This window comes from Caretta caretta, chromosome 28 (genome assembly GCF_965140235.1).
Source record: "Caretta caretta isolate rCarCar2 chromosome 28, rCarCar1.hap1, whole genome shotgun sequence".
In the NCBI taxonomy this organism is placed as follows: Eukaryota; Metazoa; Chordata; order Testudines; family Cheloniidae; genus Caretta; species Caretta caretta.
The window spans coordinates 2623648-2635557 of NC_134233.1; the positions used below are offsets into that span (position 1 = coordinate 2623648).

General features: G+C 65.4%; 1 protein-coding gene across 6 annotated transcripts in view; it reads left to right on the forward strand.

The window, feature by feature from the left end:
• The window catches only part of DNAH2 (dynein axonemal heavy chain 2), a 110261-nt gene that overhangs the window by 68702 nt on the left and 29649 nt on the right, over nt 1-11910 (forward strand). For all 6 annotated transcript variants that reach the window (XR_012666219.1, XM_075123782.1, XM_075123783.1 and 3 more), the window contains 12 exons: nt 2370-2568; nt 3212-3436; nt 4315-4419; nt 4867-5055; nt 5535-5620; nt 8174-8304; nt 8579-8728; nt 9237-9404; nt 9481-9641; nt 9981-10120; nt 10476-10608; nt 11434-11573. Coding sequence is in view for 5 of the 6 variants with exons in the window: in XM_075123782.1 (XP_074979883.1) it covers nt 2370-2568; nt 3212-3436; nt 4315-4419; nt 4867-5055; nt 5535-5620; nt 8174-8304; nt 8579-8728; nt 9237-9404; nt 9481-9641; nt 9981-10120; nt 10476-10608; nt 11434-11573 (1827 nt within the window). In the remaining variant the exon portion in view is untranslated. The remainder of the gene's footprint in view (nt 1-2369; nt 2569-3211; nt 3437-4314; nt 4420-4866; nt 5056-5534; nt 5621-8173; nt 8305-8578; nt 8729-9236; nt 9405-9480; nt 9642-9980; nt 10121-10475; nt 10609-11433; nt 11574-11910) is intronic.

Here is an 11910-nt window from a genome sequence, read left to right on the forward strand (position 1 = left end):
AGAGAGCGGAAGAATTACTTCTCGTGTCTGGCTTACGACGCTCCTGCTAATACAGCCCAGAATGATGTTCATTTTTTTTGCAACAGGGTTACTGTGTTGACTCATATTTAGCTTGTGGTCCACTCTGACCCCTAGATCCCTTTCCACAGTTCTCCTTCCTAGGCAGTCATTTCGCATTCTGTGTGTGTGTACCTGATTTGTTCCTTCCTAAGTGGAGTATTTCGCATTTATCCTTATTGAATTTCATCCAACTGACTTCAATCCATTTCTCCAGGTTGTCAAAATCATTTTGAATTTTAATCCTACCCTCCAAAGCACTTGCAACCCCTCTCATCTTGATATCGTCCGCAAACTTTATAAGAAGAAAAGGAGGACTTGTGGCACCTTAGAGACTAACCAATTTATTTGAGCATAAGCTTCCAACCAGTTATGCACCCATCTTGTAGTAGCTCCATCTAGGTTGCATTTCCCTAGTTTGTTTATGAGATAGACTTTTGATACTGTCTCACATGACTTTCTAAAGTCAAGATATACCACGTCTACTGCTTCCCCCCTGTCCACAGGCTGTTCGGAGCGTTCATAGAATCATAGAAGATTAGGGTTGGAAGAGACCTCAGGAGGTGTCTAGTCCAACCCCCTGCTCAAAGCAGGACCAACCCCAACTAAATCATCCCAGTCAGGGCTATGTCTAAGGATGGAGATTCCACCACCTCCCTGGGGAACCCATTCCAGTGCTTCACCACCCTCTTTGTGAAATAGTGTTTCCTAATATCCAACCTAGACCTCCCCCACTGCAACGTGAGATCATTGCTCCTTGTTCTGTCGTCTGCCACCGCTGAGAACAGCCGAGCTCCCTCCTCTTTGGGACCCCCCCTTCAGATAGTTGAAGGCTGCTATCAAATCCCCCCTCCCTCTTCTCTTACTGTAGACTAAACATCCCAGTTCCCTCAGCCGCTTCTCGTCTAAGTCATGTGCCCCAGCCCCCTGATCACTTTAATTGCCCTCCGCTGGACTCTCTCCAATTTATCCACATCCCTTCTGTAGTGGGGGCCCCAAAACTGGACACAATACTCCAGATGTGGCCTCACCAGTGCTGAATAGAAGGGAATAATCACGTCCCTCCATCTGCTGGCCATGCTCCTACTTATACAGCCCAAAATGCCATTGGCCTTCTTGGCAACAAGGGCACACTGCTGACTCACAGCCAGCTTCTTGTCCACTGTAATCCCCACGTCCTTTTCTGCAGAACTGCTGCCGAGCCAGTCGGTCCCCAGCCCGTAGCAATGCATGGGATTCTTCTGTCCTAAGTGCAGGACTCTGCACTTGTCCTCGCTGAACCTCATCCGATTTCTTTTGGCCCAATCATCTAATTTGTCTAGGTCACTCTGTATCCTATCCCTACCCTCCAGCATATCTACCTCTCCCCCCAGCTTAGTGTCATCTGCGAACTTGCTGAGGGTGCAATTAATCCCATCATCCAGATCATTAATGAAGATGTTGAACAAAATTGGCTCCAGGACCGACCCCTGGGGCACTCCACTTGATACCGGCTGCCAACTAGACATGGAGCTGTTGATCATTACCCGTTGAGCTCCACGATCTAGCCAGCTTTCTATCCACTTTATAGTGTTCACAGGAAGAGTGTTAAGCTTCTCCTAAGGCCTATTGTTTTCCTAATGGCCCTTTCCCCACCCACTGTCTAGAGTGAAAGCATCTTGGCTAGTGGGCATTCCCCAGGTGTACCTACCCTGGAAATGCAGAGACATTGTCAATATTCATAACTTCAGATACGAAAATGCTACATGCCAGCAAATAGGATAATCCTATTCAGCAAGTCATCACCTTTCCAGTGACACCTCACGTGACTTATTTTGCGTGAAATCATCATAACTATGTAATCACATCACAGTGAAGAATATGGGGTGCAGTGTCACCGCGGTGGGATACAGGGCTGGATGGGCCCGTTGCTCTGATCCAGGGGACGGGATATGGGGCTGGATGGGCCCGTTGCTCTGATCCAGGGGACGGGATATGGGGCTGGATGGGCCCGTTGCTCTGATCCAGGGGACGGGATATGGGGCTGGATGGGCCCGTTGGCCTGATCCAGGGGACGGGATATGGGGCTGGATGGGCCCGTTGCTCTGATCCAGGGGACGGGATATGGGGCTGGATGGGCCCGTTGGCCTGATCCAGGGGACGGGATATGGGGCTGGATGGGCCCGTTGGCCTGATCCAGGGGACGGGATATGGGGCTGGATGGGCCCGTTGCTCTGATCCAGGGGACGGGATATGGGGCTGGATGGGCCCGTTGCTCTGATGCAGCACCATGGTCCTCTCAGGCTGACCCCCATCTGTCCCCGTCTTCCCAGCGCCCCCTTCTATAAGATCATCGTCCCCACGGTGGACACGGTGCGCTACAACTACCTGGTGGACGCTCTGGTATCCAATCAGAACCCGGTGCTGCTCGTGGGCCCGGTTGGCACCGGGAAGACCTCCATTGCCCAGAGCGTGCTGCAGTCCCTGGACAACACCAAGTGGGCCGTGCTGACCGTCAACATGTCGGCGCAGGTAACGGGCCCCGGAGATCCCCCGGTGCCCCGGGCCAGGGGAGCAGGGCCCCGGAGATCCCCCGGGCCAGGGGAGCAGGGCCCCGGAGATCCCCCGGTGCCCCGGGCCAAGGTGATGGAGCCATGCAGTGGCAATGCCCCCTTGAGGGAGGGAAGTATCCTCATCCCTTTATACGCAGGGGAATCAGTGGCAAATGTGCGGGGGAAGGGACTTAGCTCTGGTCAAAGGTGAGTTAGAGCAAAGCCAGGGAGAGAACCTGGGAGTCCGGGCTCCCAGCCATAACCCACCAGCCCCCACTCCCCTCCCAGAGCTGGGGAGAGAACCCAGGAGTCCTGGCTGCCAGCCCCCCTGCTCTAACCGTAAACCGCACTCCCCTACCAGAGCGGATGGGTGTCAGGCAGTTGCTGGTGGGTGGGTGCCGGGCAGTCACTGGCTGGCAGGGGGAGGCTGGGCGGGTGCGGGGCAGTCGTTGGCGGCTGGGCGGACACTGGACAGTCACTAGCTGGCAGGTACCTCCGAGCTCAGTCCAGCGACGTGCCCATGCCCATGGCAGAGGGCTGACTCTTGGGTGGAGCCGCAAGCTCCCTGCCATCCCTGGTCTCAGGTCCCTGCCCAACCTCACCCCGCCCCCCAACATCCCCAGACCACGTCCAACAACGTGCAGAACATCATCGAGAGCCGGGTGGAGAAGAGGACCAAGGGCGTCTACGTGCCCATGGGTGGCAAGAGCATGATCACCTTCATGGATGACCTCAACATGCCGGCCAAGGACACCTTCGGCTCCCAGCCCCCGCTGGAGCTGCTGCGCCTCTGGATCGACTACGGCTTCTGGTACGACCGCGAGAAGCAAACCATCAAATACATCAAGGTGCGGAGCTGGCTTTCCTGGCCCCCCCACCCCGGTCTTCATCGCTCCCTGCCTGGCTCCCACCGGGGCTTGGGCTCGGAGCCCCATGGCTTGCACCTGCTGTGTCTCGGGGGCTCTGGCTCGGGGGTGGCCGGCGGGACGGGCGAGCGCTCCCAGGGGCTGTTCTCCTGCCTCCAAGAGGCGCCAAGCGCTGCCCAGCTCCCAGAGGCGGGTGGCTGGCTCAGCCCATGGAAACACTTCTCCGAGGGGTTTCTGCACAGTCTCATGGGGGGGTGCCCCCGCTGCCACCGGCACTGGAAAAGCCTTCTGGAAAAGGAGTCCCATGGGGCAGCTGAGCCGTGCCAACCTCAGCCCCTTCAGTGCCCCCTCTCTGCTGGGAGCTGCGTGGCTCGCTGCCCGGGGAGGGGCACAGCTACCCTGCCAGCAGTTCCAGGCTGTCAGGGGAGCTCGGCGGAGGTGGTGTGCTGGCAGGACGGGGGGAGCTGGCAGAGCCGGGGCCCAGGGCAGCGCTTTGCTCTTGTCTGGTTACTAGATGGATGGATTCCAAAGCCAGCCGGGCATTTTACAGCCCTCCCATTTCGGCGGGAAAAGCTGGCAGGGATGGTGGCCACGCCGCGGCCCCGGGGAGGCCGTTCCGACAGTTCATGCGGACAGGGCACCTGCAGCATCACCAGTAGAGGCAGGTGTCTGTGCCTGAAATCTGGTTGGCACGTGCCACAGCAGACATTAGTACCTGGCGCTTCCACTGGGGCGCCATTAGTATGCGGCAGCAGCCACCCCTCCCGCCCCACGGGTCCCTCTGGGTCCTTCAAGCGCTTTTGGGGGGAGAAGATAGGCCTCGGTCGCCTTTGGTGTGAGCAGCATCTGTCTCCCCGCAGGACATGTTCCTGATGGCAGCCATGGGCCCCCCGGGAGGAGGCCGAACCGTGATATCCGGCCGGCTTCAGAGCAGATTCAATCTCATCAACATGACCTTCCCCACGGTAAGGGCGGCTTAGACATGCGTCACGCGGCTGCTTCCCCGGCTGGGCCTGGCAGAATCAGAGCCGGCCACGCCAGCCGGCCCCTCCCCCTGGGGTCGATCCCTCCGCGAGGTGTCCCGGGCGCCGTCGGCCACGTTCCAGACGGCACACGGGGGCTCGTGCCACAGGTTAAACCCGGCTGTGTGGCTGCGTGATCTGCCCGGCCCGTGGAGAGCAGCTGTGCGTAACTGCTGGGACTCGGGACCCCCTGGTGCCTGCTGCCGCGGCACGCCGGATTCTAGAGCGCCCTTCGCCCCCGGGATGCCCACAGCCCAGTCAGCAGCGGAGGGGCCATGGAGGCTGTGTCCCCTCCCTCCTGCACCGGGACCGGGGGTGCCCGCAGGTAGGCGGGGTGGGCCCGCGAGGGGAGAGCGGCTGGCGTTAGGCGCTGCTCCGGCCTCCCCGCAGGAGCCGCAGATCCGGCGCATCTTCGGCACCATGCTCAACCAGAAGCTGCAGAACTTCGAGGAGGCAGTGAAGCCGCTCGGGAACATCGCCACTGAGGCCACGGTCGAGCTGTACCATGGCGTGGTGCAGAAATTCCTGCCCACGCCCGCCAAGATCCACTACCTCTTCAACCTGCGCGACATCTCCAAGGTACCCTGCTGGTGCCCCGCCCACCCCTGGGTCAGAGTCGAGCCCAGCGTGGAGCCGTGGGGCCCCGTACGCAGTATCTGCTGTGCCCACACGCGGGGGCTGGGGGCGCAGAAGGTCCCTGGCATGAGCGGGGCTGGCGCAGGGAGGAATCCAGCAGAGGCTTGGTGTTGGTGCCCAGTGCCCTGCACATTGGGTCTCCTTCCCTGCCAGTCACAGTAGCAGCCGCACGCAGCCATGTATCGAGGGATGGGATCCGGGCCGGGGGTTTGCAGGACTGGCTGGCTCAGGGGGGTGGGGAATGGGGCACGGGGCCTGTCTCCTCGAGGGGCCTGTTTCCGTTTGGGACCCCTTGGCCCAGGCGAGCAGCTGGGGGAGGGGTCGTCAGTTTCTCACCAAGACACTCAAGCCCCGCCCCCCGTCAGTCACTGTCCTGTGGGGGGGTCCTGCAGCCCTGGGCTCAGGCTCTGCCCCTCGCACAGGTGTTCCAGGGCATGCTGCGGGCGCACAAGGACTTCCACGATACCAAGCCCAGCCTCACCCGCCTGTGGATTCACGAGTGCTTCAGGTACAGCTGCAGGGCAAGCGCAGCCCCCTGGGCGCTGCCCGCCCGGTGCCACGGCTGTCTTCCCTCCCCCCACGGCCGGCCACGCTGCGCCCCACCTCCAGCCCCCTGGGCACTGCCCGCCCGGTGCCACGGCCGTCTTCCCTCCCCCCACGGCCGGCCACGCTGCGCCCCACCTCCAGCCCCCTGGGCACTGCCCGCCCTGTGCCATGGGCGTCTTCCCTCCCCCCGTGGCCGGCCACACTGCGCCCCACCTCCAGCTCCCTGGGCACTGCCCGCCCGGTGCCACGGCCGTCTTCCCTCCCCCCACGGCCGGCCACGCTGCTCCTGACCTCCACCCCCTGGGCACTGCCCGCCCGGTGCCACGGGCATCTTCCCTCCCCCCATGGCCGGCCACACTGCGCCCCACCTCCAGCTCCCTGGGCACTGCCCGCCCGGTGCCATGGGCGTCTTCCCTCCCCCCATGGCCGGCCACACTGCGCCCCACCTCCAGCCCCCTGGGCACTGCCCGCCCTGTGCCATGGGCGTCTTCCCTCCCCCCATGGCCGGCCACACTGCGCCCCACCTCCAGCTCCCTGGGCACTGCCCGCCCGGTGCCACGGGCGTCTTCCCTCCCCCCACGGCCGGCCACGCTGCTCCTGACCTCCACCCCCTGGGCACTGCCCGCCCAGTGCCACGGGCGTCTTCCCTCCCCCCATGGCCGGCCACGCTGCTCCCTACCTCCAGCCCCCTGGGCACTGCCAGCCTGGTGCCACGGCCGTCTTCCCTCCCCCCACGGCCGGCCACGCTGCTCCTGACCTCCACCCCCTGGGCACTGCCCGCCCGGTGCCACGGGCGTCTTCCCTCCCCCCATGGCCGGCCACGCTGCACCCTACCTCCAGCCCCCTGGGCACTGCCCGCGTGGTGCCACGGGCGTCTTCCCTCCCCCCATGGCCGGCCACGCTGCACCCTACCTCCAGCCCCCTGGGCACTGCCCGCGTGGTGCCACGGGTGTCTTCCCTCCCCCCATGGCCGGCCACACTGCACCCTACCTCCAGCCCCCTGGGCACTGCCCGCCCGGTGCCACGGGCGTCTTCCCTCCCCCCATGGCCGGCCACGCTGCACCCTACCTCCAGCCCCCTGGGCACTGCCCGCCCTGTGCCACGGCCGTCTTCCCTCCCCCCACGGCCGGCCACGCTGCGCCCAACCTCCAGCCCCCTGGGCACTGCCCGCCCTGTGCCATGGGCGTCTTCCCTCCCCCCACGGCTGGCCACGCTGCTCCTGACCTCCACCCCCTGGGCACTGCCCGCCCTGTGCCATGGGCGTCTTCCCTCCCCCCATGGCCGGCCACGCTGCGCCCCACCTCCAGCCCCCTGGGCACTGCCCGCCCTGTGCCATGGGCGTCTTCCCTCCCCCCATGGCCGGCCACACTGCGCCCCACCTCCAGCTCCCTGGGCACTGCCCGCCCAGTGCCACGGCCGTCTTCCCTCCCCCCACGGCCGGCCACGCTGCTCCTGACCTCCACCCCCTGGGCACTGCCCGCCCTGTGCCATGGGCGTCTTCCCTCCCCCTACGGCCGGCCACGCTGCGCCCCACGTCCAGCCCCCTGGGCACTGCCCGCCCTGTGCCATGGGCGTCTTCCCTCCCCCCATGGCCGGCCACACTGCGCCCCACCTCCAGCTCCCTGGGCACTGCCCGCCCGGTGCCACGGCCGTCTTCCCTCCCCCCACGGCCGGCCACGCTGCTCCTGACCTCCACCCCCTGGGCACTGCCCGCCCGGTGCCACGGGCGTCTTCCCTCCCCCCATGGCCGGCCACGCTGCACCCTACCTCCAGCCCCCTGGGCACTGCCAGCCTGGTGCCACGGCCGTCTTCCCTCCCCCCACGGCCGGCCACGCTGCACCCTACCTCCAGCCCCCTGGGCACTGCCCGCGTGGTGCCATGGGCGTCTTCCATCCCCCCACGGCTGGCCACACTGCTTCTGACCTCCACCCCCTGGGCACTGCCCGCCCGTTGCCACGGCCGTCTTCCCTCCCCCCACGGCCGGCCACGCTGCACCCTACCTCCAGCCCCCTGGGCACTGCCCGCGTGGTGCCATGGGCGTCTTCCATCCCCCCACGGCCGGCCACACTGCTTCTGACCTCCACCCCCTGGGCACTGCCCGCCCGTTGCCACGGCCGTCTTCCCTCCCCCCACGGCCGGCCACGCTGCACCCTACCTCCAGCCCCCTGGGCACTGCCCGCGTGGTGCCATGGGCGTCTTCTCTCCCCCCATGGCCGGCCACGCTGCTCCTGACCTCCACCCCCTGGGCACTGCCCGCCCGGTGCCACGGGCGTCTTCCCTCCCCCCATGGCCGGCCACGCTGCACCCTACCTCCAGCCCCCTGGGCACTGCCCGCCCGGTGCCATGGGCGTCTTCCCTCCCCCCATGGCCGGCCACGCTGCGCCCCACCTCCAGCCCCTGTCCACTCAAGACACGACGCACCCCCCCTTTCCTCCCATGTGGAGCCTGACCCCTCCCTGCTCCTGGGGGTGGGGGGTGACCCCCGACGTGTGAGTCCAGCCGCCTCCCTCGGCAGGGTCTTCTCCGACCGCCTGGTGGACTTGGCCGACAAGGACGCCTTCATTGCCATCCTGAGCGAGAAGCTGGGCTCCTTCTTTGACCTGACCTTCCACAACATCTGTCCCAGCAAGTCCCAACCCATCTTCGGTGAGTGCCACGGGGTGCTGGGCCTGACGGGCAGGGGCCAGGCACCACATGCTCTGACTGTCACTGCCGAGCCCCCGCTCCTGGGTGGGGAGTGGGGGCTAGTGGTTAGAGCAGGTGGCCTGGGTGCCAGGACTCCTGGGTTCTCTCCCTGGCTTGGGGAGGGCAGTGGGTGTAGTCGTTAGAGTGGGACTCAGGCCTGGCAGCCAGGACTCCCACGGGCTAGGCTGGCCAGTGACCCAGGGGATACCGAGCCTTCCTCTTGCCCGCTGGCCAGGGGACTTCATGCGGGAGCCGCGGGTCTACGAGGACTTGGTGGACCTGTCGGCCCTGAAGCTGGAGATGGAGCGGGTGCTGGATGAGTACAACCAGACGCCCGGCGTGGTGCAGATGCATCTCGTGCTCTTCAGAGACGCCATCGAACACAGTGAGTGACGCGGGCCAGGGCGGGCAGCACCTCCCACACCGTGCCCCTGCCAGGCGCCTCCATGGCTCCCCCCCCAAGCCCTGCCAGTGCCCCTCACTCCCGACTTGCAGCCCCTGCCAGCCCAGCTCTGGCACCTGACTCCAGATCAGAACCGACCCTGAGCCCCACAATATCAAGCAGGCCGCCAACGCTTCCCCTCCCTGGGGGGAGTTGCATCTTTCCCACTTCCCAAACTGGGGAAACGGAGGCACGCTGCTCAGGGCAGTGGTGGAACGGCGGATGGGACCCAGGAGTCCTGGCCCCTTGATCTTTGAGATCTCTCTGAGTTAAATCTTTATCCCCCCTTGGGTGCCATTGAGGGAGCTGACGGCAGCCTCCATTTTTGGTGGAGGAAAAATCCCAGCATGCAATGCAAGCCTTTTGGTCTCCATGGGACTACTGGGGTGGCCAGTCGGCTGCCCACTCCGGCCCCGGGGTGCCCCCTTCTGACCAGTGGCTCCCCCCGCAGTTACCCGGATCGTGCGGGTGATCGGCCAGCCGCGCGGGAACATGCTGCTGGTGGGCATAGGGGGCAGTGGGCGCCAGAGCCTGGCACGCCTGGCCTCCTTCATCTGCGAGGACCAGATCTTCCAAATCGAGGTGACCAAGCACTACCGCAAGCAGGAGTTCAGAGATGGTGAGTGCCCCCTTCACTCAGCCCCCCACGTGGCCAGCCCCCCGGGAGCTGACGCTCTCCTGGCCTCTCCCCCCAGACATCAAGAAGCTGTACCGGCAGGCGGGGGTGGACCTGAAACCCACCACCTTCCTCTTCGTGGACACGCAGATCATGGACGACTCCTTCCTGGAGGACATCAACAACATCCTGAGCTCCGGGGAGGTGCCCAACCTCTACAAGGCTGACGAGTTCGAGGAGGTGCATGCGCGCGCCAGCTCCGGGCTGGGGGGCACCACGGGCAAGGGGCTGGCAGGGCCGAGGGGAGCAGCAGGGGTCTCCCTGTGACAGCTGTCCTGAAGGACCGCTCTGCGGGTGCCCCTCACTTCCAACCCGCAGCCCCCTGCTAGCCCAGCCCTGGGCTTCGCCCCTTTTTCCCCAGAGGACCTGTCCCAATCCACCCCAGGCAGAGCGGAGCTGCGTGGCCGGCACGTGGGTGCTGATCACGGTGGCTGGAGGGGGTGGGTGGGCCCGGGCCCATTGTAGGGGGCAGGGCCTAGGACTCTGTGCCCAGCTGGAGACACTTCCCTTGTGTCTCAGATCCAGTCCGTGATCCTGGACGCGGCCCGAGCCGAGGGCATCCCCGAGACGGCCGACAGCCTCTTTGGCTACCTGATCGAGAGGGTGCGGAACAACCTGCACGTGGTGCTGTGCCTTAGCCCCATCGGGGACCCCTTCAGGTGAGGGGCCGGGAGCCACAGCGCCCCCTGGTGGGCAGCTCTGGAGTCGCCGGCAGCCAGGACTGAAAGGACGCGAGCAGGGAGCACAGCCAGGAGCCCACAACTGTTTGAGGGCAGGAGCTGGGGAGAGAGAAGGGGGCTGGGGTGACGGTGGGGTGGGAGCAAGGTAGAGATGGAAGAGGGAGTGGGGCAGAGATAAGGGGTGGGGTGGGAGCGGGGCAGAGATGGGGGACCGGATGGGAGCAGGGAAGAGATGGGGGGCCCGATGGGAGGGGGCAGGGATGGGGGGCCCGATGGGAGGGGGAAGAGGTGAGGGACGTGCTTAGCTCGGCACCCCCGCTCCCCGTCCCCTCAGGAACTGGATACGTCAGTACCCGGCGCTGGTGAACTGCACCACCATCGACTGGTTCTCGGAGTGGCCGCGCCAGGCGCTGCTGGAGGTAGCAGAGAAGTACCTCGAGGGCGTGGACCTGGGGGGCCTGCCGGAGGTGAGAGCCGCAGCCTGGCCCCCCGGCCCCTGTCGGCCCAGCCAGAGCTGCCTGGCTGCACGCTGGGTGTGCTGGGGGGCAGGCCGGGGCGGGAGATCTGTCGGGGACCGTGCTGGGGGAGCCGGTGCTCAGAGTCAGTGCTGGGCACTACCTGGGGGAGACCCCCTGAGCTGTCGGCCTGGCGTGGAGTCAGGGCCCCAGCCGCATCCCAGCCCCGGGGTTCCCATTCTGCTTCCCAAACTCCCCTGGGCTTGGAACCAGATCCAGGATTCTCTGGCTATGCGCCGGTTGCCGTGCCCCTCCCCGGAGCCAGCCGGCCACTGCACCCCTCCCCAGAGCCAGCTGCCTTGCCCCTCTCCAGAGCCACCATCACCGGCCACACCCCTCCGCAGAGTCAGCCAGCCACCCTCGCTGGAGCCAGATGGCTGGACGCACCCGTCCCAGGTGCTGGCCGTGCACCTCCCCAGAACTGCCTGTGCCACTCCCCAGAGCCGGCTGCCTGCCTGCACCCCTCCCCGGAACTGGCCACGCCCCTCCCCAGAGCTGGCCGCCCATCCACGCCCCTCCGTGGAGCCAGGCGGCCGCCGCCCCTCCCCGGAGCTGGCTGCCTGTTTGCGCCGCACCCCGGAGCCACCCATGCCTCTCCCCAGAGGTGGCAGCATCTCTGTGCCCCGTGCAGACACATTGGTTACTGCAAAGCTGGTCCCATCCCATCTTCTCCCCTCAAGTGGGGGAGCAGGGCTCCTGTTGGCACCCCCTCCGCCGACCTGTCCCCATCTGGGCACCCCCTCCCCACTGCTGACCCGGCCCCGTTTGCTCCCCCAGATCCACAAGAAAGTGGCCAGGATCTTTGTGACCATGCACTGGTCCGTGGCCTCCTACTCGCAGAAGATGCTCCTGGAGCTCAGACGCCATAATTATGTCACCCCCACCAACTACCTGGAGCTGGTCTCGGGCTACAAGAAGTGAGTCCCTGCCGCACGGTCCTGCGGTCCGGCCACCGGCAGACGGGCTGGGGACCGAGGGGCCAATCCTACCCTGGGAGCCGAGGGGATCTGGCTGGACGCAGAGGGGTCTCCCCGGGAGGCAGGATGGGAGGAGCCGAGGAGATCTGCCCAGACGTGGAGGGGTCTCTCTGGGGGCGGGGCGGCGGGAGCCGAGGGGATCTGGCCGGATGTGGAGGGGTCTCCCAGGAGGAGCCGAGGGGATTTGGCCAGACATGGAGGGGTTCCTCCATGCTGGGGCCCAGAACTGGTGGGAAAAGGCAGGGCGGGTTTCCCATGGCAGATGTCATTTCAGCCC